Source organism: Carettochelys insculpta, chromosome 4 (assembly GCF_033958435.1).
Source record: "Carettochelys insculpta isolate YL-2023 chromosome 4, ASM3395843v1, whole genome shotgun sequence".
NCBI lineage: Eukaryota > Metazoa > Chordata > Testudines > Carettochelyidae > Carettochelys > Carettochelys insculpta.
Window position 1 is genome coordinate 14,147,146 of NC_134140.1, and position 27,417 is coordinate 14,174,562.

At 45.2% G+C, this 27,417-nt stretch overlaps 1 protein-coding gene across 7 annotated transcripts in view; it reads left to right on the forward strand.

Moving 5' to 3' along the window:
* Positions 1 to 4,452: 4,452 nt before the first annotated feature.
* Positions 4,453 to 27,417, forward strand: part of REEP1 (receptor accessory protein 1) — a 98,466-nt gene continuing 75,501 nt past the window's right edge. The window contains exon 1 of one of the 7 annotated variants that reach the window (XM_074992270.1): positions 4,453 to 4,698. In XM_074992270.1, coding sequence (XP_074848371.1) covers positions 4,667 to 4,698 — 32 coding nt within the window. In that variant the 5' untranslated portion in view covers positions 4,453 to 4,666. The remainder of the gene's footprint in view (positions 4,699 to 27,417) is intronic. The other 6 variants (XM_074992271.1, XM_074992272.1, XM_074992273.1 and 3 more) reach the window with 6 other exon arrangements.

A 27,417-nucleotide genomic window follows, 5' to 3' on the forward strand; every position in this document is an offset into this window, starting at 1 on the left:
TGGTCTTTCAACTTCCTCCAACCTCTGCTGATGTTCCAACCAAATGGATCACACAGGGTACTGATGCATTTAAAGTATGACTGTTAAAATAAAAGAGAATACACTGAACAGAGTCTGCTTTTCCATGCTCCAGCAGAACCACTCTCTTGTGTAGATCTCTCCATTTGGAAGAGATTTTGCCAGCAGATGAATGGGAAAAGTATGATCTTTAGCATCTTTCTTTATATAACTTGGCACCTGAAAACAACTAACTTTGAGAAACGACTGCATTTGAGCAACTTTGTTCTTATCAAGAAGTCCAATATCAGGGTCTGATGCCACCGTTACACTGTGTCCTGTACTAGTCATAAGTTCTTGCTCTTGGTACACAGCATCTCTGAGGTCCTCGTTTTCTGCCTGCACAGTCTCTAAATCAAGTGTAGATTCTGCATCTATTGCTACTGTGGGAATTTCTGTCTTGATTAATGACCTCCTCCTTTTGAGGCAGGGGCACTGACATATCATTTCTGGGTACAAAGTTTTCATAATCGGAACTGGAAGTGTCACTGTCAGTATGATCATCGTGTAATGGCTGAGGCATCTTTTTTATGAGAAATGATGTTGTTGGCTTCAAACTCTTAACTGCAGTTCACTCTGTTGTTTTCACCACCTCTTATTTGCACCACTTTCAAAACTTCACTTCAATTTTATAAAGAGGGTCTTTTAAAACAAAGTAACATGCAATAAATAATTTGCTAAAAGCTCTTGGTTATACTAAATTTTAATTGTATATACTTTGCAATGATTATTATATGATAACAGTTGGGGATACTATTTACTACAGCTCTTGTATCCTTATTCCAAAGTTTTGAAATTTCATCCAGTAACATGCTCCCATTATTCAATTCCTCTGATTACTGGTGCATTATTATGATTATGAACACTGGGTGAGTGCCAGAATAGATATAAAGTTTATTACATAACTTGAATTAAAAGTTTATTATCAGAAAAAGCCTTTAAAGATGAATCTAAAACTGGGCAAAGTCCTGTGTTTACTGGGACAGTCCCTTATTTCCCCATCCTCCACTGCCTCTCATTGGAAGACTGCAGAGCCCCCATCCCTGGTGCCTCACCATCAGGAGGCCATGGAGTCCCCATCCCCGGTACCTCACTGTGAGGCAGCCATCCCCATCGCTGAGGAGCCTTGATATGAGACCCCTGTCCTTAGAGGCCAGTGTGCTGTATTTGCCACAGGGCAATGTAGTCACCCTGGGTAAGCCTGGATTATGGATGGTCCTACAACACCGTGTGACCATGCCTCCAAGTGCTGGAATCCATCTTGAATTTTGTACTCTTCCACCCATGTGGGAGGGATCGAACAAAGAATTCCCACCCTGGGGAAATTCATATAAGGAATGGAAAGCAAACAATTATGGTCCTCAACTAGCTTCACAGACTGCTTCCCACGCTGAGAAGATACATGAAAACATCTGGAAACAAAAGAACTCTAGGGTCGGGGTGGAGACACGCAGCTAAAGCCAGGTTAGAAAACAGATTAGCTGTGGCCGGAGATCTTTCTCTGAAATAAAAAATAGGGTGAAAAAAATGGGCCTGTAACAAAGTCTGTTAGCATACTAGGCTGAGCTGGCCTGGTTTGTTTTGCTTGGTAACTTACTCTGTTATCACCTGCAACCACTTAAATCCTTCCTATTATACTGAATAAAATCACTTTTGTTTATTATTAAATCCAGCATTGGTGATGTGTGGGAGTTGCACATAGGGCCACACGCTCCCACTCCCAGCATTGCCACCCTGCCGCACTCACCATCAGCGCCGTACCATGGCACTTCCAATGTCTGCCACCCTGGAGTGGTGCGGCATGAGAGCACCATGAGCTTCCTAGCTCACATTACTCATAGGCTGCGCTGCTCTGGGGGGGTCGGGGGAGTGGACTGCCCTGCACGCACTGCAAGTGGTGGGCAGGGCTGGGGCAGGGGTGGAACAGGAGGCAGGAGGAGGCATGGCATGGGTGGAAGAGGGGTGGGGGGGCAGAGCATAGGTGGAGCGGGGTGGGAGGAGGAAAGGCATAGGTGGGGAAGGGATGGTTGCAAGGGCAGGTGGCTGACACCCCTCATCCCTGCAATCCCTGCACTGGTCACTTCTGAAACCCAGTGTAAATAATTATTACTGAGGTCTGGGGAAGAACAACAGCTGTACATGTCTCTCTTTCATTGATAAAGAGAGGGAACTTTATGTGTTTGCTCTCTGTAAAACTTTTATACAGAGTAAGACAGATTTATCTGGGGGGCTGATCCCACCAGGTCTGTGCACCAGGGTGCTGTGTTAAGTTTCTGTGTCTGAGCCTTCCCAGAGCTGAGCTATCCTCAGTGTCTTTGTTACTCTGCTGTGGACTGTTATCCCAACTCTGTGCCTTGCTGGGGTGACCAGAGTTTCTAGCTCAGCAGAACAGGGTGGTAACACCCCAGAAAGCAGGTAGACAGGTTCAGTGATGCGATCTGCCCATGAAGTGATGATCTCAGGGGGATGTCTGTGACCCAGCCCATCACGTCTACTTGGTTTGTATTGTAACAAGTATCAGAGGGGTAGCTGTGTTAGTCTGTATCTGTAAAAACAAGAAGTCCTATGGCACGTTATAGACTAACAGATTTATCAGAGCATAAGCTTTTATGGGCAAAGACCCACTTTGTCAGGTGCATGAAGTCTTTACCCACAAAAGCTTATGCTCTGATAAATCTGTTAGTCTGTAAGGTGCCACAGGACTTCTCTTTGATTTGTATTGTAAAGCAAACTCCCCCTGGGGTAATAGCAATGCTTAGCCTTGAATATGAGTGTAGCAAATAAAGCTGGAATGCCCATTTTCAGTCCTGATATCCTCCAGACGTTTATACCTCATTCAGTTATAGGCAGCATCTGGCATCATATACACAGTTCCCCACAGTGGAGGAATAGACCTACCACAGGAGGTAGACCAATTCCAGACTTACTGTATGGCTCCATTGCAGCCAGGGGTTGTGCTTGTAGTGACTACTCAGACTAGCTTTAACCTACATAGCACAACTAAAAACAGCAGTGAACGTGTGGTGGCACTTAACCTTTCCATGATCAGATCCCCATGATTAATAAGACTTCCATTTGTCAGCATTGTCTATTTAGACTACATGTTTGTTCAGCCCTTTAGCACAGGGAGGTCTCTGTCTTTGCACCAGAGATATTAAGGAGTAAATGAGGGGTTTTTGGCTAATGCTATGGTGCCTTTTATGATGACAGCCTTCAGAAGCATGTATATCTGTCAATCAAACTCCCAGTGCTGCAGAACATGGGATATAGAGTCTCATAATCTGGGGTGCAGCCCTTCATAATAGGCCTGATGCCTGATAAAGAATTTCCATGTATCTTTGTTGGCAGACAAGATGGTTTAAATGAGGGAAATTTCTGAACAGTCCTGGGTAGGTTTTATAAGGCAGATTGGTGAGCACAGAAAAAAACTCGTTCGTCATAGTAACAAGAAACTTTAAAAAAGATAATCTGAAATGAGTGACTCTCCCTCTGAAAACTTGGAAAGACTTGGCAGCTGCTTTGAATCACTATGTCCTGAAGGAGATGTCTGAAGCAAACGAAGCATTAAGGATTATTTTGGAATGGAGGTGATCACGATGCATTGTCATGTAGTGGCCTAATGTCATGACTTTGCTATGCCAATGTTCTGATATCTTGTGTGGGATCACTTATGTTCTCCAGCTAGACCAAAGAGGTAAAGTAGCAGCTGCCCATCCTGGTCCATGGTTCATATAATTATAGAATTCTAGGGCTGGAAAAGACCTCAGGAGGTCATCAAATCCAACCACCTGCCCAAAGCAGGACCAACCCCAACTAAATCATCCCACCCAGGATATTGCAAGCTGGGAGTTATAAACTGCTAGGGATGGAGATTCCACCAGCTCTCTAGGTAATGCATTTCAGTGCTTCACCAACCTCCTAGCGAATAGTTTTTCTAATATCCAGCCTAGACCTCCCGCACTGTAACTTGAGACCATTGCTCCTTGCCACTTTCAGTTGCCACTTTCCTTTTGTACTAGCTGCGCAGACACGGAGGAGCTAGAATTTGGGGCTTGGACTGACCTTTTGTTCTGGATCTGTACTATGCCTAGCACAAGGGGACCCTGGTCCATGACAGGGGACTGAAGCGAGACAAGCCGCAAAGCAGGGACTACAAATTAATAACGTCTCTCTCCTGCCGTATAGAGACTATGACACACAGCTGAGCCCTGCAGCCCCTTTTCAGGCTAACAGCGGGGGGCAGCGGAACCCAGCAGCCAGTTCCTTGCCTTGTTCAAGCCGGTGCAGGTCGGGAGCTGAATATGGATCATAATCCTCCAGGCAGCAGATTTTCCACGTGCGGCGGGGCCGCGTCTCTGGAGCCAAACCCGGGAGAGAAAGCGAAAACAGCGAGGGGGGCGACACCGCCGGCCCCGTCCAATCCCCGCCGCAGCCGCTAGCGGCTGCCCCTCGGCGTGAGCGGCTGGGCGGAGTGAGGCTGCGCCGAAATGCCGAATGGCTGAGCCGCTCGCCCTGCTCATTCCGGTGGGAGCCGCAGACAGGCGTATTCGGGGTCGGAGAAGGGGGAGAGGTGTCCCTGGCGAGCGGGCGGCCCCCTGCAGGCAGCGCCATGGTGTCATGGATCATCTCCAGACTAGTGGTGTGAGTAGATTTTTCCGCTTTTCACCCCCATCCAGCCCAGCCCTGGGCGTTGCGGGTGTCCCCGGTTTGCTGCCACACCGTGCAGGGCATGTCTCGAAGGCTGCTGCTGCTATTAATACACCATCATGACCAGTCAACTAAATTTAGCAGGTTGTTGCTAATGGGTTCGTTAGGCTGGATTGGGGAGGGGAGGGAAGGGTTGTTACTGCATGGATCGAACTGCATGTTCAGCCTGAGAGACAATTCCAGGGTGGGAAAAAAACAGCGATCCTCCGTTGTACAGCGCAGGAGAAAAACCTTTGCCAGCCACACATTCGTTGTGCGTTGATCTAGAGACTGCTGAATAAACAGGATGAGCTGCACTGCTCTGTGCTTTGCCGATCAGACCGCCGGGGCTGGGAAGCGGAAAAAAAATACAGACACCAAAAGAGGATAAAAAATTCAAGTTGATTTCAGCGGCACCGCTTTGTTTATTGGAAAATGGCACAGCCGGCTGAAAATCGCTAGGGGGCGCTGCCTAGAGAGAGTGGGAGGGGGTGAGGAGGGGGCAGTGTCATTCTGTTATTATAAGTATATAGAATAAAGGGGAAATATCAAATATTCCTGTCTCCTTGGCACCCCAGCCCACCCCTTAAGAAAACCCAGGCCAAGCCTATGAATCTAAAGGCGGGGGAAGGGGCGGAACCTTACAGCCTCCTTGGTCTAGTACCAATCCCATGCTTTTTAGTGCATCCTAGCCATACTGGACCTTGGAAATATTAAGGAATCACTGGGAATGCTTCCCAGACAGAGGAAAACAAAAGCAGCAGAAAATTCCACAACACACACAAATTCGCTGCATCTTCCTGGGATGAGACTAAACAGCTTTTGTTGCCACCATGGGTAGGTTTATGGTTAAGGTGGAAGACCAAAGGGCCAGAGGATGATTTGTCCATATTTCCATCTGGAATTGTCCAGATTAGCACACTGATTAAATCAGCTCCCCTTTGGCATTTTTTCTGTCTGGGCACCGCAGAGCTACAGACTGGGGTGGATACAGGTGATGCTCTCAAGTCCTGGTGTTGGATCAGTTGGAGGCCTGTCGCTTTCTTTGTTTGCAAGGAGCGTGCTGGGATGTTGCACAGTCAGCACAATTTAGACATGATATTTTCCAGGTCTGCCTCTGCCTAATGAGAGTAAAGACAAGGGGATATTAGCTGTCTCTTTGTAATCCCTAAGAGTCCATAGCAGCAGGTCACTGTCAGAGGTGGAGTTTTTCTGGTTTTCCAGATGAGAATTATGATCTCTCCCTTTAAGCCCCCAAGTTATATGATCTGGATCTATCTGCAGCTGTCGCTAACTGTGGTTGGGTTTGCCCTTTGTGCTGGAGAAGCATGTTAAATATTTAAATGACTTAAAATGGACAGCAGAACTGTGCAAATATCATTGGCAATACTAGGAGACATCACTTCAAAGCTTGGTTTCATACAAGGCTTCTTTTGGCCCTCCTGAGAAATCTGTGCATCATCATATTATCCAACAGAGCTCTCAGGAACAAAGAGAACCAGTAGAAAACTAAAGGAAAGATGGTGATCGGACTATTAGACATCAATGATTTTACAGAAGACACTGAGTTTGTTAAACATCTTATTAGGGCAGGATATTTGGCATTTGATATCTGTCGTAATGCTGTTAACTGAGCAGACTCAGTCTGGTCTGTTTTCTCCAAGTGACAGGTTTGGTGTCAAATTTGAATCTGGAGGTTCATATTAATGATTTGTTCTGTTTGAATTCTGATAAGTCATAGGATGGTTGGGAAATGTGACAAAGAAGCGTACGGGGTAGTGCAATCCAAGCTCAGGTACCTCTTCCTTTGTGCAACTCATTAGCTTTAATACATAACAAATGTTTTACAATCTAATCAGATCTCACTAACTAGCTATGAGTTTCCAATTCATCCTTAAATGCACTTATCTGCATCTCACATGCAGGCATTCGCACTGCAGCCTAGTTAGGGCCATATTCTCTGCCCTGTTTGAGTGAGCATTAGGACATTCAGAGAGAGGCATCTTGTATTATGCTCTTAGCACTCCCAGAGTGCAATGGTCTTAAGACCAAGTCATTAAGGAGGCTGCAATTTAGCTGATCGCTAGTGATCAAGAGATCCACTCTAGTCAAAAGAATGCCCTACCCAGGCTCCTGGAAGTTTGAACTCTGGCTGCCCCAGCATCCCTATTGTTCATATCTATTTTTCTAAACCAAATCTTGTTGCAGTTTAACTGACAGGTGTGTCTCATTATCAATACCCCCATATTCTTGGTACCGTACAAACACAGAACGGACAGTCCTTCTCCCCATCTAAGTAGGGGGAAGGTTTCCAGGATTACTTTAAGGGCATGACCTTACCTCGACTGGCATCACAGGGAATTTTAACACTCACTCCAATGGCAGCAAGATAGTCGGGGGGTATAAAAATAAAGATCGTTTCGGTCATGTCAATAGGTTGCAAATTGTTTCACTAGTAGAGGAGGGTTGGGGTGGCTCTAACTTATTTTGCATCCTAGAAATGCTTCGATGCTTTTGACTGAGAGATTCCAGAAACAGGACAAAAATTGTAGCATTATTAATGAGCCAGTGACAGCCATTTATGCATCATCTCAGCAGAAACAACACTTCACACACTTGTGCTTTTGTGTCTTTTTCCATATCTGTAACACGTAGACCACTGCCTCTACTGGAGGGAATCAGTTAATCTGTGGTGTGTCCTATTCCTTATATAGGAAACAAGTTTGAAAAAGGTGTCACACTGTATGATTCTGGACTGAGTCACAACCATAATTGCCAGCCTTGGGGGGGGCACCCTAACTGGGGCTATATTCTGTAACTGGATTTACCCAACCCAGTAATAAATGTTAACTCCTAAAACACTATAACAGTCTTAATATGGGGATTCCTTGGGGACTTAAGATATTTCTTGCCACCATGGCAAACAGGATGGACTTAGTGATAAGTATACATACACACCAGATATTCAGATAGCTCCTAGTCCCAAGATACCCTTTTCCCAGGCCAATTCATACTTTAAATCTCACACCAAGCACAGCTAGCTAAGAATTTATTAAATAGGAAAAAATGAGTTGTTTACAGGTTAAATGAGACACCATAAAAACAAAAATTGTATGTGGTTCAAAAAGGTGGCATTCGCACTGCAGGTGTAGTGTGTACTACTACAGTAAAGGTGTAGTAATCTGTCCATCTCAAATCTAACAAGTTGATCCTGCACAGCTCCACTTTTCTCCATCGGCTGCAGCCCTTGTGGGAGTCCAAACATCAAAGGCAAACCCTTTCTTCTTGTGAGCACCTTTGTGTGTCCTTCCTCCAGAGTTCAAACTAACAAGATGAGGGCTCCTGCACATAACTTCTTGGGTTAAATGGGCTAATCAACAAAATATTTATCCTACAGTGGCTCATTTACTCTTGATGGTGCACCTTAACCGGTGGGAGAAGCCACCCTCCCTCCCTAAAACAAGACTTTCACATTACCTTACAAATGCAACCCCAACTTTAAGTGGCACTCCTACCACTTTTTCCAATATACTCCGCCTGTACCAACTTCCCAGGAGCCATAGCTGGGGCCAAGGATGGAACAAGGGCAGGGCCGGAGGAGAGGTGGTGGATAATACTTTCTCCATGACCCTGTGGGGGCTATTCAAGGCCCCACTGTGCCACCCTAGGAGGGCATGCCCTGCAGTTTGGGCACCCCACCTCATAACATGGAATTCAGACATCACTGGTGAGATGTGGCTGCTCTAGGGATTAGCTCTTTGAAGGCCCAACATCCCTTTTTGTCTGTTCCTTTCCCTTTAGTTTCTCTAGGGCTTAGCCCTCTACTAATCTGGCCATAGTCTTCCCCTTCTGAGGTAGGAAAGGACCTCTATACAAAATGCCACTGCTTTGACTGTTCTGCTCCTTCACTGGCTGCTGAGAGAAGATTCCAGTCCAGGGCCCTACATCTAGGGATGACAGTCTGCTCCCTAATAAACTAGGTTGCTCTTCCCATGGACATCTTCCTACTTCTCAGCTCTACTTTTTGGCTCCCTCAGTCTTCTACATTTACTAGCTTAAGCTCTTTCCTCCCAGGGAGTAATGTTAAAAAACTTTGTAGGGTAACGCCAAATACACCTCTCCGTAGAAGGACTGCAAACTACTACCTCTGAAGCTCTCTTTTAGGCCCAGCCTCCTAGCTTTATACCAATCCCCCTTTACTCCTCCCCAGCTGGACTCCACATTCAATCAGTCCTTCAAGCCCTGGCCCTTTCCCAGGTGCATCTTGTCAGGTTAATTACCCTTATTTACTGACTGCCTTGTGTGGGATAAATACCCCATCACAAGTCTTGACCCCAAACAAGTCTAACACATGTCTGAAACAATAGTCATATTGAGATGAGCTGATCTGATTTCTAGTCATGAGTTTATCAGGGGTTAGATGACACCTATTACTTTGGCAAGAGCTGGCAGCTGATAGGTGCTCCTTTACATCGGATTATAGTGTCCTGTAGTGTTGAAGTAAGGGGGGGCGGTTACTATCTTAGCTGTTGCTGTGAAGTTCCTATTAGCCATGGTGTGTAACATAGACTCATAGAATGCTTAAACTGGAAGGGACCTCAAGAGGTCATCAAGTCCAATTCCCTGACTTCACGGCAGGACTAAGCACCATCTATGTTATCGCTGTTAGGGTATTTATCTATCTTGTTCTTAAATATTTCTACAACCACCATAGGCAATTTATTGCAGTAATTAATCACCCTAACAGGATTTTTTTTCCCAAAATCCAATCTTAACCTTCCTTGCTGCAATTTAAGCCTACTGCTTCTTGTCCTATTTTCAGAGGCTAAGGAGAATATGATTCTCCCTTTTCTTTGTAACACCCTCCATCCTCTGTGATGGCAGCTATGAAATCCTAGATGCCTATTCTGCTTCCCCAGGCAGGGAATTTGTTAGTTAATATTTGAATGCATTTTGAAGATGGCAAGTGATGTTGAAATGCTTTAGTGCTGTATTATAATATAAATCTAGGAGCACAGAAATAATCTATGTGCTCTTTTTGTGTTGGACATTCTGCCCATGCATGGATTGCACAAATAAGCCTACTCCAACTTTGAAGGTTAGTTCCATATGTCACCTTCTCTCTTGACCCTTTTCATTTTTAACATGTGGAAACTGGGATGGCCCAACTGGATCAGACCACTGATCTGATGATGTTGTGAGTTTGGGTACTGGAATCCTTGTGGCAATGTATTGAAAAGTGATTTGCAAATTAGGCTTGTGCTCTCTCTCTCTCTGTGTATATATATGCGCCCCTCTCCTAGAGCTGGAAAGGACCTTTGGAGGTCATCTAGTCCAGTCCCCTGCCCTCTTGGCAGGACCAAGCACTATCTCTGACATCTATTTACTCCAGTCGGCCTCCTCAAGGATTGAGCTCACAACCCTGGCTTTTGTAGGCTAATGTGCAAACCACTGAACTATCCCTAACCTCTCTTTATTATATGGAGAGAGAGTCTGGAAAAGTGTGGGGATCAGACTGTTTCCCTCCCCCTCCCCTTTTTTTTTAAACTGTAGAAATATCACAAATGTCGTGTCTGATCTGTTCTGGTTGTGCTGGAGAACGTATTAGAGGTCTCAGAGATACTTACTGTTCTCATTCCATATTGAAGGCCTGGGGAAATTGAAATGTAACAACCAAGTGTTGGCTGAAACTAAATGGGCGTTAAACTGAAAACAAAGAGTTTTGAAACAGAATAACAAAAAGTTCCTGCTTCCCCATCAGTACTTAACTTTCACTCTTTTGTGATGTCATTTCCCCAGCTCTTTGATTGCCACAGTTGTCTGTGGCAGGCTAGATCTGAGGGCTAGACCCTCCACAAGTATAGTGTTGCTGCTGATTTCAGTCAAATGATGCTGAATCATACCACCAAGCCTTCAATATGTAATATTAAAAACAGAAACAACACCCACAATATTTTCATTGACTGGCTTTTTCAGGCCTATACACATGATAATCAAGCGGGGGAAAAGGTTCTAGCCCAAATTATCTTTGTTTGCAGACCATCTTTTAGCCGGAGCTGTATGATTGTGAAAAGGAAGCCAGTTTGCCACACCTGCCCTAGGAGATGCATTAGGAGTGTGGATGCATGTTTTAGTACAGACCAGTAAATTAGACCTAGGACTTGGAGCAGCTCAGCAGCTGAGTGATTTTCACTGGTGAGCATGTCACAGGTTTTCTGCTGTGACAACCTGCAGAGGACTGGTGTTACCCATTTCAGAGGCTGCTTCTGGCTTTGGAAGGTTCCAGTTCAGTCCCTGCTATGTGAGCCAAGAGGGCACTCATGCCAGGTGTATTAATCTGCCCCTCACCCGATGGATTTCTCCCCTGTGAAGAGCCTTCTGTCCAATCCTTTCACAGTTTTCCCTTAGTTTGCAGATGACACAGGGGGTTGTGGCATCGGTGAAGTGAAAGGCATTTTACACACCAGCTGCTTGTTGGTGGCTGCTCCTTATCCTGTTCTATGCCAAAAGACAGCATCGGCACAGCAAAGCAGGCGTGAGTAGCTCATCAAGGCTATGTGATGGTTTGCATAGACCTGCAAGCATGATAGGAACCTAAGCACAGACTGGGAAAAGGATATATACCACCAGCCATGAAGTGAAAATACAGGGTCTGCTGTGCTGTGCACTGCTAATAAATGCACCACATAGGGAAAAAAATGTCGTCCACAGAAACATAACTCATTCACAGGCTGCATAGCCCTTGTCACAACTCACCTCACTCCTATGCATGACACGCTGCGGTCTCTGCAACTTTGCATAGGTGGAATGTAGTCTGCTGGTGATTGACAGAGGAGGATTCAGCACAGGTGCAGTGGTTACTTTGCCCTTCATGTGCTATGTGGACATTCCATCTGGGATGACACTGCCTTCTAGCTGGTCAAATGTGACCTAGATTTTCTTGCACAAAAACAAACATTCCATAGATGTTGTTATGCTACCTCTGCACTATAAACACTGATCAATGCAAGTTAAGTTCTGCATAAACCTGCCAATGTGAGGATATCAAGCACATGGCTTCGTCCCTTGTGTCAGCACTGTGCATACTCATGAATGCTTGTGGTGTGTCGGGGTAGATATCTTAGACTGCGTCTACAAGAAATGAATTTGTAATGAATTCGATTTTTAACCTAGTTCTTGTGAATTTGAATTTGTGTCCACAATTCTTCTTGAAATTTGGCGCACCATTTTTCCATGTTGAGTTTCCACATCCCCATTGCCCTATGCAAGTTCGACAATGTGAGCAGTGCCTTGTCGGTATCTATCCCACAGTGCTTTAGCCCCAGTTGCTTGTGAGTGTTTCATGTTAGAATCCCAGAATGCAAAGCACTCTTCCAGAATTCCGAGCACCCAGTAACAGAATTCAGCCTTCCCCCAAACCCACCCAGGTTCCCTGCGCCACGTGTTCTCTACGGATATTGGCATAGCAGTGGGCAGCTGTGCCTTCAGCCCTCCCCCAAACCCTCCCGATTTCCTGTGCCACGGGTCCTCTGCAGGCGTTGGCGTAGCGGCAGACAGCTGTGCCTTCAGCCCTCCCCCTGACCTGCCCAGTTCCCTGTGCTGTGCATCCTCTGCGGACATTGGCATAGCGGCAGGCAGATGTGCCATCAGGCCTGTCCACACCCGCCCGGTTCCGTCAGCTGCGCATTTGGACTTGATATTTGCAGGCCTGGGTGTTGCAAAATTCATATTTAAATTCTAATTCAATCAAAGATTTGCGGGCTTCCTGTGACCTTCTTCCTGTGCACCTGGACGGAGAGCAGCAGAGAAGGAAGTGGCCATACATGGAGAGTCACTGCAAAGCTTTGTAGGATACATACAGGGCACTTCTGGAGGCTAATAAATGTGAATTAAAGAAATGGTACTTCTACGCTAACCTTTATTTGAAATTTTAAATTCAGAATTGATGCTATACCCACCTAGTAATGTTGACATTTTGTTATCAGCATTAGGGCTAACTAATTCGAGCTAATGGTATTTACAGTGAAGACTAACTCCTTTAAATTCAATTTTATCTCGTAGTGTAGATGCAGCCTTAGTGTGCCACCTGTTGGCAACCAGCACACCATTTTTGGAAAGTTTTGGCCACACTTGGTGGGGCAGAAATGAGTCAAATAGGTGTGACTGAGAGCAAAGGGTCAACTTCCCAGTGCACAACTGTCTCTCCCTAATGTCATCCATGTTTGATAATTCTTGTGCCTTTTTGTTTAAAAATTCCATGAACTTGAATAGCCCTCCTTGATGTCAGCTGTCTCTTGACAGAAACATGAAAGCCTGCACAGCTCTGCACTATTTTCATGAGTGTTGTAAGCACAGGATGCATGTTCCCCCTCTATGGGCAGAACCCTAAGAAGAACCAACGGGGAACATGATGATTTCTTGGAGAACAGATTGCTGTGGGACATAGCAGGAACCAGTTCAAGGCTGATTTTCAGGAATTGGCTGTGGATAGTGGAGTGCTGCTTCTGGTTTGAAGAAACACCCACTAACTTGTGGGATCATATCATAATGTGGCTTGGAATGATGAGCAGTGGCTGCAAAACTTTTGGATGCACAAGAACACATTCCTGGATCTGAGTGCTAAATTAATCCTAGCTCTCCAACGTGGGTACCAAAATAAGAGAGGAACCTACACTGAAAAAGAAAGAGGCAATCAGACTACAGAAACTTCCAATGCCATATTGCTACTGGACAGTGGAGAAACATTTTGAAGTTGGAAAACCCACTATTGAGGCCATTGTTATGTAAATATGCAGGACCCGTAATCGCCTTTGTCTATGCAGGACTGTCTGTAACTGTCAGCAATGTGTAGGCCTAATGGATGGCTTTTCAGCAGTGGATTTCCTGAATTGTAGCGGAGCAACAGACAGCATGCCTACCCCTGGTCTGGCACCAGACCACCTTGTCACAGAGTAAGTTAACAGTAAGAGATCATTCAGAATGTTTCATGGACATCAGTGTTGTCTGTCTGGTTAAGGAAGGTGCGTGATGTGCATCTCTGCATACAGGGTTGTTCAGAAAGCTACAAGTAGAGACCGTCTTTCTTAAGCAGCAGATTACCATTGGGAGTGTTGAAATGCCCATAGTGATGCTGGGGAACCCTGCTTAGCCCTTGCTTCTGTGTCTCATCAAACCATGCACCAACCATCTTGACAGCACTAAGATTCAGTTACTGGCTCAGGAGGTGCAAAACAACAGTTGAATGCACTTTGGGTAGGCTGAAGAGATGCTGGCATTGTTTACTCTCCAGACTGGCCTCAGGAGGAGAAAAATCCCTGCGTTTATAGCTGCCTGCTGTGTCCTGAGTAATATCTGTCAGGCAAAGGGGGAAAAGCTGCTGTCAGAGTAGAGGTGGAGCAGCAGGCTGCTGCGTTTGAACATCCAGACACAAAGGCTATTAAAACACCTCAGTGTGGAGCTATATGGCTCAGGAGGGCTTTGACAGAGCACTGTAAGAGCAAGCCTTAGCAATGCATTGTGATGTACTGTGCTCTACCTGAGCCTGCTATTTTGTGACCTGTTGGGCATTGTGCTGCGTTTGGTGCACATCAATGGGTATAACGTTGTGAATGCACTTATTTATTTTGTGGTGTTTTCTGTATATAAATGATTATTCCACTGTGTCGTTGATCCTATGAGTTGTCACACTTCACAGTAACAGATAAGTGGGTGCTTTCACTGCTGCTAGGCACTCTGCAGTGTATGTTGTCGAATGATAATAATGACCAATTATTTTCCAACCAGTACAGTTTTAGCCAGCAGGAAAACCAGCCCAAAGAAAAACTGGTGCAATTTGAAACCAAATACATTAAAATCTAAATAAGTTAATAGAACAGAACTTAACAAGGGGAAGGAGCCCTCATGTCCATTTTAGCTACACAGAAACCAACTGAGGCTCTCACAGGTGAGAGTTCGTGAAGCCTTCGTTGTCCATAATGTCTCCCATAATACAGTGGTAGGGGTAGGACATCAGCCCCTATGCTGCATGAAGTGTTTAGTAGAGGTGTAGGTTGGAGCTACGATGAAGTTTTCCAATTGACTTCAGCAGGACATGAGCCCAGGATTGTTGTCCACAAAAGTTGGCAGCATTTCTCTTTGCTACTGGAGAACACTCATTAGCCGTGTCTACACGTGCACGCTACTTCGAAGTAGCGGCACTAACTTCAAAATAGCGCCCGTCACGGCTACACGCGCCGGGCGCTATTTCGAAGTTAACTTCGACGTTAGGCGGCGAGACGTCGAAGTCGCTAACCCCATGAGGGGATAGGAATAGCGCCCTACTTCGACGTTGAACTTCGAAGTAGGGAACGTGTAGTCGTTGCGCGTCCCGCAACTTCGAAATAGCGGGGTCCGCCATGGCGGCCATCAGCTGAGGGGTTGAGAGATGCTCTCTCTCCAGCCCCTGTGGGGCTCTATGGTCACCGTGGGCAGCAGCCCTTAGCCCAGGGCTTCTGGCTGCTGCTGTGGCAGCTGGGGATCCATGCTGCAGGCACAGGGTCTGCAACCAGTTGTAGGCTCTGTGTATCTTGTGTTGTTTAGTGCAACTGTGTCTGGGAGGGGCCCTTTAAGGGAGCGGCTTGCTGTTGAGTCCGCCCTGTGACCCTGTCTGCAGCTGTGCCTGGCACCCTTATTTTGATGTGTGCTACTTTGGCGTGTAGACGTTCCCTCGCAGCGCCTATTTCGATGTGGTGCCGCGCAACATCGAAGTTGAACATCGACGTTGCCAGCCCTGGAGGACGTGTAGACGTTACTCATCGAAATAGCTGTTGCTACATCGAAATAAGCTATTTCGATGTTGGCTTCACGTGTAGACGTAGCCATTATGTCCTGGTATATCTCCCTCTCCTCTTCTGGCTGGGACTTTCTGTCCACTTTTTCCTTCTCTAGGCCGTCTGCAATATTCACCCTCCAGGCTCTTTGCTGACTGTCTGATGCTGTACTGGATTGCAGGTTCTCCTCGAACATGTCATCCTGAACCATTTTCCTTCTCCCCCTTATCTGACTCAGGCATTCTGTAGATATTTGTGGGGGAGCCCTCAAGGCTCCAGTGGCAGCAGCTGCAGATAAAATGCACAGAGGTACCATTGTCAGTATAGTCCCATTGGCAAGTGGAAGTTAAGATTCAGAATCTGCCCCCCCCGACCTTGCTCCACTAAAGTTTCAAACAAGACATGATTATTGATGCTTCCACTTCAGAATGCGTGTGCACGGTACCCCTCACAGTACTAGCCATGCTGTGTTTCGCCCAATGCAAACGAGAGAATTGCTGAGTTGCCTGAAACTAGGAGTATAGGGCAGTGGCACTGAATACTGTGGGGATTCTAGCTGCTGTCAGTCAGCAAATTTGACCCTTGGCCACGGGCAATGCGTAAGTGGGGTCATATGCACTCCCCAGCACCCACCCCCTCCCATGCTCACCGTCAGTGCCCCACCGCATCTAGTGAGTGTGAGCATGGTCATGCCTCTCCCACGGAGTGGCACAATCCAAGAGCAGTGTGAGTGGCTCACGGTGTTCTTGGGCCATTCCAGGCCGTGGGAGGGGTGAGACGGCCCCCTGCACTCACCAGAAGCAGCAGGAGGGGCAGGGCAGAGGGAAGCTGAGGAGGGGGAAGTCGTTACTAGATAGATGAGTAGAAGCATTACCAAACCCTGAAGGACGAGGCTGAGTATTGTAGAGAAGGGACGGAAGGAAGTCTCTGTAGTGCCATGAGTGGAGCTAGAGGCAGGGGGGACCTGTATTAGCATGGGACTACAGATTAAGGGAAGTTAGCAAATGACTAGCTCCAGAGCTTCAGTGAGAACTGTCTGTTCACGTGTAAGAAGGTGGTCTTTCTCAAAACACTGCCTGTCTCCTTGCCACATCCTTACTGCCACTGAAATAGTAGTCAACCAATAAATCAGTAAATGAGGCCATTTTTTGCTATAGAAAACAAGTGTCATTTTTTAATGTACAAAATGGCAAATTTCGAAGAGCAGCACTAAATTCCATATAAGTGTGTAATAGTTTCTAAGTTGTTGGTTCAGTTGTTGCTACTGCTACATAATGTCAACTTTTACACTCTCCTTGTTATTTGCTGCAAGAAATTCTTGCAATGTTGGAAAGCAACAATCATGTTTCTCTTTAAGCGGCTATCCCAAAATAGTTTCCTAATCACAGATTGGATTTTGTCTTGTGGTTTGAAAATAGTGGTGCTTCAGCTGTGAAGATCTAAACTGAGCTCATTGAGGCGAGAAAAAATGCCTGCCAGACTTTTCCAAGCAAGAAGACAGGACAAAAGGGTGATGGTCAGTGGAAAAACTTGAAGCTTGTTGCACAGCTTGAAGAGTCATAGCAGCAGCACTTTGCCATGTGACAGCCGATGAACCTCAGTATGCATTAGTAGTGTCAAATGGTCACTTTCCATTTAATCACAAAGAGTGGCAAAAATTCTTGTATTTAGACGACAAGCCTTCATGAAATTGACCTTTTTAACTGCATCAGCTAACAATGACATTAAGTCTTCAGGCATTTTTTGGGAAGCAAGAATTTCTCTATGGATGTGGCAGGGTGACTTCTGTTTCTATGGCTTTGATGGAAACCACATCATTGATATTTCCTCCTTGGTACAAATCTCTACACAGCGGGTCCGTTCAATTCTATTCTCGCTCATGAATTTATCAAGCAATTAAAAAAAAAACTTCTGTTTTTCAGGTCAGGAGAGGACAACAAAAGAGGAAACCTTCATGGATGGTACTTTTGTACATATAATGAACATAAGCCAAAAAATTAGCTGAGCTAGCTAAATCTGTAGACTTGTAGGAAAAAATAAGTCACTCTTTCTAGCACAATTCACAAGCTAAGAAAGAATATTTGTGGACATACTGTCAATGCAGTGCAACACAGTATTATCAGAGAAGAGTCTGGTTGTCAAATTGTTTTTCCCCTCTTGCTTTTTAACTGAGCATGCACTTCACCACGTCTTTCACAGCAAGTATAATTAAATCTTCTGCACGGTACAGGATTTGCCCTGATTTAGCCACTCTAACTCATGAGGTATGAAGCTCAATGTGCATTTACATTTTCCATGCAAGAATTTTCAGATTTTTTCATTGCTTTTTAGCTCATTCGGTTAGAGTTTGAAAAACTGCATTGGTTTGTCTTTAAATTGATTGGGGTGTAGTCTCTAGATGCTGGTGAAGAGTGGGCAGTTTAAGACTTTTTGATAAAACCTTGTGGCATAGGACACATGGTTGCAGAGGATATCCAACACCTCAGTTCACATAGATTCAAGTTCAATGTAACTTTCACCATACTGGCATTTTTAAAATGCCTTTCCTTTGTCTGGCTCTCTTACCCACTTCTCAGGTTGAACTTGTAAATCGAGTGCTGCCTCCTCTGCATTTTCACCACTGCAGCCAGCAGTAGTGATTGAATCCGCTGAAAGTGTGGTTGCACGGGAATCCAGCGTATTCTTGTTTTCTGCCCTTTGCTAATGGACCGGTGTTGAAGCACTGATCCATATATTTTTCTCTCAATTGAAGAACTAAAAGCACTTATCTGTGACACCAGATGTCAGGTCAATAATGGCTTGAAAGAATGAGGCCAGTTAGACCTCATTAGCATTAACCTCACTTATGAAGTCCAATTAGTCTCATTCTTATAGTATTTATACACGTGTATAGTGTTAACCGCACACAGCAAAAAGGAAATGTGCACCAATGAGGCTGTAATTTTAATTGAAAGGCAATTAAAAGTTGATTTAGATAGCAGATTTTACCAAATAAAAGGTGTTGACTGCCATTACAGGATTTTTCTTGTATACCTCCTGACAAGAGCTCGCCTACCCCTCATGCATCTGATGAAGCAGGTCTTTGCCCACGAAAGCTTATGCTCCAAAATATCTGTTAGTCTGTAAGGTGCCACGAGACTTCTTGTTGTTCTTGAAGCTACAGACTAACACGGCTACTACCTCTCTGATACTCGCCTACCCCTAGACAGCATACGTCAACCTAACTATGTGAGCCTCTCCACGGAAATGTAGCCCCCACTGTTGTAATACCCACTACACTGATTTCAATCCCACTTCCACAAGAAGTGTAGCGTTTAGGATGATGTAGTTATGCCAACACAGTATTCATGTAGACACTGCTTTACTTAAGTTGACTGTTGTTAACTTTCAAAAGCCACCCCCAGGGATGTCCCAAGGGGACATGGCCTGGAGCAACCCCCCACCTCCCAAAGTGCCCCAGGGCCAGGCCCTGGGCAACCTCTCTGCCTGTGCCAGAGGTCCCTGACTCTACCCTACTCCCACAGCAAGCAGAGCAGGATGCCACTCGTAGTGTGTGGTGAGTGTAGGTGGTGGGTAAGGGGAGGAGAAGAGACAGGAGGAGACCTGTTGCTGCTGCCGCTGTGTTCTCCCACCACCTGCACCATACCCCAGATAATCCTCCCCACTCTCAGCAATCGCTGGGACAGCCACCACGTGACCTCCAAAAGCATAGGACCCGGGACGGCTGCCCCACTTCATCCTGTGGACAGGATGGCTCTGGCCATCCCACAATAGCTCCACATTGACCATGAAATCGCTGCAAGCATTCCTGGTGAAGATGCAGTCAAGGGGCGTAGTATGAACATGCAAAAGCGACTTTATTACTGTGTAGCTGTGCATCAACGTAACTTAGGTCAACTTAATTTTGTCAGATAGGCCTGCCCTTGCAGCGGGGGTGGGGAGAGTGACGGGGGGTGGGGGGGGTTAATATAGTTAGTGGCCCAACTTCTGCTGGTCCCACAACAGAAGAGACAAGCTTTCAAGCTCATGCAGAGCTCTTTGTCAGGTTGGGAAGCAAAGTCACATTGTCACAGCTAAACACAAAGTGGAGCAGATTGCTAGCATAAGTAGCTAACTCATTCAAGGTGAAGTAGCCTGGTAGACCTCTCCAATCAAGAGGAGGGAGGAAGGAAGAAAGTGGGGAGTGGGACGCCAAGTGGGTCAGAGATTGCCACAATAAGTTATAAAGCAAGCTCCCAACAGACCAGGATACACCAGCTAAAAGCAGCACCATGCCCTGCCAGAACAACAGAAGCAAAACCTGCAGCTATATCTCCACTGGCACAATGATCAATTCTCCTGCAAGATACTTTCAAGATCCATGGACAGGCACCATATGCCTACCACAAAATGTGTTCTTCATCCAGGTGCTGTAAATGCTTGAAAAACAACTCTGTGGGTGAAACCAAACAGCCACTGTGCTCTTAAATGATCTCACCCAGGACAGTCATATATAAGACTGTCACTTGTGGGTGAACACCTTTCACAAAGCGATCACTCGCTGGGTGTGTCTTCACCACACGGAAGAGCAACACTGCTGTTGTCCGTCTTCTGGAGTTTGATTTAGTGGGTCAGGTACTAAATGGAACTCCGAGCGCACCCCCATCAGTGCCAGTACTCCTGCTTCTCACAAAGAGTAAAGGAAATTGACGGGATCATTTCCTCCTGTCGATCTCTGAGTGGAGACTGTTTGCAACCTTGAGTTAAGGTACGTTGACTCCAGCTATGAAATTAATGTAGGTGGAGTTGCATATCTTAATTTGATCTTCTCCTTTAGTATAGACCTGGCCTAAGTCTTATCTCTCAGTCCTTATCCTCAAAGGAACCCTCCACAACACTTGCAAAAGATGAGTGTGCGAACTTAAATTCATAACTTTGCTAGATCATAGCCTGAATAGAAACAGCTGGATTTATGGCTTGTGCAACAATCTGTAACCCACTAACCATGCCCCCAGCTCCCCACATCCTTCCCTGCTGAGATTGGAGAGGTGTTAACAGGCCACGTTATCTCATTGTATATATTAGCTACTTATGATCAACAATCTTTTCCCTCTTCTATTTAGCTGGGATGTCCTGAGCCCATTTGCCAGCTGTGAAGAAGAATTCTGCATGTTTGAAAGCTTGTCTCTCACCAACAGAAGCTGGTCCAATAAAAACTATTACCTCATCCACCTTCTAGCACATTGGCCCAAGGCAGCACAGAGGAAGCTTGTGTCATCCCTTTTTATGTTGACCCTATTTTGTGGACGAACAAAAGGATGTACATTTTCCAAGGTTACCAGTTTGGTGTGATCCGTGAGCTCTTCATTCTCTACAGAAACTTGTTATTTAGAGATGTCATAAATATTTCATTAAAGCAAGATCCACAGGAGAGTATGATCCGTAAGGCTGGATTTGTCAAATTATGTACATCACAACAATTGCCATGGCAACATAGTATGATGACCTATAAACAGGATAGGGGCTTTTATACAGGATCAAGCAAAAGGTGATCTAGACTATGGGGAGAGGAAACTCTTATTCATAAACCACATAGCTTATTCTGTTGTAGTAACCAGTCCGGTATTTCTCCTGTAGGAACCAGAGATAAACCACTCCCCTTCTTCATTGACTCCAGTAGGCTCAGAATCTAGATGGTTGTTTAGGGAAAAACTATGATCAAAGCACAGCATGTCAAGAGATCTAGGTTCTGTGCCAGAGGCTGCTTGTGTGATGTCTATGTATGTCTTCCAGCATCTCTGTACTTCCATTTCCCAATTCATAAAAGCTCACCAATGCCTTCCTACCTTATAGGAATTTTGTGAGGCTTATTTCATTCATATTTGGAAAGTGCTTTGCACAAAATGTGAGTAATACTAAAGAACTTGTAATAATAGTCCAGTCCAAGATTACTAAGGTCTGCAGAATACTGGTAAAACTCATTAAGAAGACAGGGAGATTGCAAGGGTCTATTAGAAGGTATGCCAAGGGCTGTCCATAAATTAACAAACTGAGCATGTGCACACAAACCCTGCACTTATTCGTGAAACAGATGAGCATGCTGATTCAATAATTATGTAGTTAATTTGCAAGAGTAAACTGATGCATGTACAAGTTTGGTTGACTGCTTGAAAATGCTGCCCTAAACGAATGTGGTCATTCCTCTACAAGGGGTTGGACAACAGCACATAAAGTATAACAACACTAATATTTTATTATTTATACTTCATTATTGTCCAAACTATACAAAATATACCAAGATCTATTCAAAGGCACTGAAGAGAAAAAAGCTATTGAAAATATGAAATGGAACATAGCATAAAAGCAAAATGATCAGGGTGACAACTGGAATATGCCCTGTTAATTCAAAGGGTTTTAATCTTTTTTTCTGTCATAACCCTCGATCAGAGCCACAGAACCTTTACAAAATAACTTTATGGCATTTGATTAACAAGGCTAAACTTTCTGTGGGTCTTTTGCTAACAAAGCGATGTCCCCTTCTCTAGAATTCAGTGGTATGAGTCAAAAGTCCTCAGAAAAAATTCGCACTCTGGGCTTTTATACTGATTTCTAGATTCATTTGTATTAATTCTACAGCACTCTTCCTGAAGGGAATAAAACAGAGTGGCTCAAAAAGGAAGATAAGTTGCATTTAAATAGTTGCAATAGTTTTTATGTTGTCAGTAGGACTGAGCTGGTCACAGGCAACCAATATTATAAATGAGTTTCCACAAATATTCCTAATCTTCAAATGATAAACCCCATGTATCTGCATGGATTTAATGCAGATGGGATGAGCAAAAGACAGGAAAATCCATTAATTTTATTTTAGATGCAAGCCAAAGCCATTTTGTCGTAACCAAGGAAAGAGGCAGGAAAATGTATCAGGCATACTTCAATTAACCTACACATAGCTGGATATATTTATACTTAGACCTCAAAAGAGAGATGGTGGGCCAGATCTTCAACCGATGTAAATCAGTGGAACACCCCTGAAATTAATGGATTTACACCAATCTGTCCTACCAAGGTTGTATGGATGGTGAGAACAATGTACAGTAGAGACCTTGTAGAGGAATGTCAGGCCTTTTTTTAAAAGTATACTTGGCATGGTGAAAGTGGAATCATTTCAAGTGCTTAAGAGAAACCTCTTGCTCTTGTTAAGCCCCAAGAATAAGTCATATCTGGCAGAGGCAGCTCTTCAGATGTGGAGGATGCTCACTGAGACATGACTCCATCAACAGCATGGCTATCCTCACTCCCTTCCCTCTAGTTTAGTGCTGGAACTTTAACAAGAGGCTTTCCAATAGCCCCTCCCATATACATGCACACACCCATCTCCCAGCCTTTTGCTGGCCCAACCCAAACTTCTGGGAAACTTTCCTTTTGGATGCAGATCCAGATTTTGCAGCCTTTGCTCGGCAATAGACCAGATTAAACCAAAATATGGGATCCAAGCACCACTACGCATGACGAATGTTCAAAGTTGGAACTTTGCAAGCTGCGCTTCTCTCTAACACTGAGTTCATACCCACGGCAAGGTGAGGATGCAGAGTCCGACCCATCTCCATTGAATTGGATGGAAAAAGTCCCTTTGACTTTTAACAAGGCCTAGATCAGGCTCAAGCAGCGTGCGTATTTTGTAAAAACCGTTTTCAGCATGATTGACAGGGAGAAGGTTTACCACCTTTTATACTTGGTCGTTGTCTCTATTCCTAAGGTCAAGTTACAAGTGGTGTTGCACACAGCTGTGTGAGAGAATATCAGCCAGTAGCAGGTATGCAGGGTTGCAGGTGGCATCCTTGGTACTGGTTCCTACTCTTTGAAATCTCATGCAAATATTTCTCTGTAGGCTTTCCACAAGAGGACCTATAATGGGCATGGCCGAGGGATGAGAGGGTGCGTTCTTCATACTCATTGATACCAGCCAGTATGCACAGCACATGAAGATTATTGCTAGATTGTGAAGAAGAATGAGCAGAGCTACTTCTGAGAATACTTTAAGCCTGAATCCAAGCTGGTTCCCCAGCGAAGGGTACATGTTGCATGTACATAAACAGTATAGAGACCAAGTGGGTGAGGTAATAGCTTTCATTGGACCCACTTCTGCTCGTAACAGAGAAGTTTTCAAGCTATGCAGAGCTTGACTGTGAAATCCATAATAAACCTTACATCAATCACAATCCCTCCAGTGATGACAGAGCAGTTCTGCAGTCTCTAAAATCTAACCACCAGATAGTGGTCAAACCAGCGAAGAAGGGGAGTACCATTGTGGTCCTCAACAGTGATGAAACAATTAAAGAGGCCAGCTGACAACTCTGACACCACCTACTAGAAAGACCTCACAGACGACTCCACACCATCATTTACCCATGCATGTAAGGATATCACATCCTTCACCAAAAAAAGTCTAAGAGAAACTCTACAAACTTATCCCCTATGCACCTACCCTGGGAACCTTCCACATGCTTCCGAAAATACACAAGCAAGGGAACATCTGTAGATTCATCATATGTGGCTGTGGGACTCTTACTGAAGGAACACTGGGTCTCACAGAAAACATCCTCAAACCATGCACTACTCAAAGGACCAGCTTATTCCAGGACACAAGTGACTTCCTCCCCAGACTCTGCAGCATTAGCAACCTCTCTTTGAACACCTGTCTTTGCCATTTTGAATTCCACCTCCCTATATACAGTATCAACATTCCTCACAATGATGGCATAGCCTCCCACCTCAAATATTTACAAGACAGTGAACAGCTTCGAGATAATACCCCAAAGACATCATCAAACACATCCATTTCATCCTCACTCATACCAACAACACACACTTTGTCCAAGCCACAGGAATGGCTCTGGGTACCAAGATAGCTTCCCACTAAAGCAATTGCTTCATGGGTCCCCTTCAAGAAGAATTTCTAGACAAACGTGCTACAAAATCAATGATATACCTGAACTATATGGATATTTTTATCCTCTGGACAGATGATGAGAACTCTCTGGTAGATTGCCACTAAAACTTCAGCAACTCAGCATCAAATTCCCGGACATCACAATCTGCTTAAAAAATGGAACTGAGACACAAATACATACAAGAAAAAGCCTTAACAGATCCTGTAACTACCCCAAACATATCGAGAAATCTGTTACCTACAGCCATGCATTCAGATACCATAGAATATGATCTAAGGAGAAAATCTGGTGTATACGCCTTCATCACAGAAGAACACTCCACTGGAGAAGTAAATCACATCATGGGACAGGTCACCCAAGTGCCTGAGACAACCTGCTTCAGTACAGAAATAACCTCCTCCTGCCTGGCCACATACTCCTAGTTTTCACCTATCACCCACATAGGAATCCATATGGGATATCATCAAACAACTACAATTCACACACCATGGGAATCCTATCCTGAAATAAATCTTTCCTGAACCCCTCTTCTGGTCTTCAGAACAACCCATTAGCTTCTCCATGCTCTTCATCATCAGAAGCAAGCTCTTTACAGACCTAGTCTTTATCAGAAGCTGGGAATGTCTAATGGGGGTTGAATAAACAGATGATTAACTGTTCTGTTCCTTTGCTTTGAGGCATTAGCCACTCTTGGAAGGCAGGATACTGGGCTAGATGGACTGTTGGTTTGACTCAGTAGGATAATTCTTATGTTGCATTCTTTTGACACACCCACTCAAAGTGGTACCAGGCCTTGCTGGAACTACAGATTTAAAGCTTGCAGACGTATCTCCACCGCTGCAATGATCAACACCCCCACAATGCATCTTTCCAGATCTCTAGGTCTTACACAACATGTGAGGTACCTCATCCTGTGCACTAAATAGCCCAGTAGCAACTGCGGGGTTGTAGATAATCACCACGTTCTTGAGTGAACTCACATAAGAAAATGATGAAAGCCAATAGCACCCTATCGCCTGTGGATAAATACTTTCCACAGAGCAATCGCTCTGTCTGGCCTTTCTTTCCTCACTCTCAAAGGAAGCCCGCACAACACTTTCAAAATACAAACCAAGAAGCTTAAACCCATAACTTTTCTAGACCCTAAAAATCATGGACTGAATTGATCCCTAACAACCAATTCCCCTAACTCCCTGGCTGATTCCCCCTACTTCCCTTCCTTCCTGTGAATAGAGGGGCATTAACAGGCCACTTTATCTGGAATGGGCCATTGAAATATGTGTTAACTGCTAATGCTGAACAGTCTGCTCCATCTTGTATTTAGTAGTGGCAGTGTAAGTTAGTTCCCAAGAGCCAAAGAGCTCCCTGCAAGCACAAAAGTGCATCTCACTCACCAACAGCCCAATAAAAGATATTACCTCACTCACCTTGTTGCTCTTTGTAACCAAACACATCTGGATTTGAAGACTATGGGTTCCTCTACTCTTATGGAAAGATTGACGCGCTGGTGAGGTAGATCTCCTGGGGTTGGATTTTGTGTGCCTAATGGGGCTGTGCCAGATGGAACTGTCATGGCGCTGCTGTCAACCCCAGTAGCCCTGGCAGACGTGAGGAGTAAGGGAAGTCAATGCCCAGTCGATGATGGCTGTGGGGACAGTGGCAAAAACTGATTTTAGATACATCATCTCTAGCTACGCAATTCTTTTAAGTGGATTTGCGTATCTAAAATCAATTTTATTCCTTAGTGTACATCTGGTCCAAAACTTAGGTGTATCATAGAAACCCACCCAATACATTCCCGATCGGCAGGATTTGCAGAAGGTTGCAACAATCCGGTCTTCAAGGCTGCACTATAAAATGCCGCCCACCCTTTTTCTCGTCCTCTGTACTTACAAATATCTGTATCGGAAATGAGATTGATCTAATGAAGTGGGTCTGTCCCATGAAAACTCATCACCGAATACATTTTTTGTTTGTGTTTAAAGTGCTACATTTCTGCTCTTTTATTTTCTTTCCAAGAGTTCAGTTCTCCATGAACCTCATTACTTGGGGAGAATAATAAAGGCTTACTGGACTGTGACATTTAGACAAGCAATGTGTCAACCTACAAAGAATGTTAAGTAAATTACTTCTCAGAAAGCAAACACTATGGGCTCCTGCTGCCCCCCTCCAGACACTTCCCCTGCACTGCCCTTCCCCCCACTGAAGACTCCCTCTCACACTACCCATCCTGTCCCCTTCTCCACTCCCAGGGTCCTGCTTTCTTGCCACCTCTTCCCTCTAAGACTTTGCCCCCTCCACCTGTCCCTCACCCTCACAGCTGATAAAAAGTGGAAAAGTCCATGTCCCCCTCTTCTGGGTCAAGCTTCTCCTAGGTATCCCCTTCCTCAAAAACCTTCTTTCTCCAGCTGGAGTTTCCTCGAACTGAGCTTGGGTAACCTTCACTAGGTCCAGATGCTTGTTTACTAATCAGCCACCTGGGGCAGTCAGTGACCCCAGGTGGGGCCTTCATAAGTCACTCATGGGCACCCTGGCCCAAATTCCCCATAAGAAGCAGCTGCTCCAGGACAGAGCTTCAGATACTCAGCACCTCTAAAAATCAGGCACTCAGCCCCTCAGGTCCACAGTACAAACTCACATTGGTATAACAGCATTGCTCGGGGCAGAGGAGACTAGTGTGGGGCTTCCAGGGGGACACCAGCCACGTGCCTCCACCCCCTCCCTACCCATGCTCTTCATATGCCCTGCCCCCTCCCCACCCCTGCTGTGCCCCATCCACCTCTTCCTGTGGAAGCACCATGCTGCTTTCGATGAATGCGGGGGGCAGTCCACCCCACTCCCTTGGAGTTGCACATGCTCTCTGGTAAGAAGCCCCTCGGGGGGGAAGCAGGACTGTCCCTGCACTTACAGCAAGCTGCGTGACGCTGGGAGTG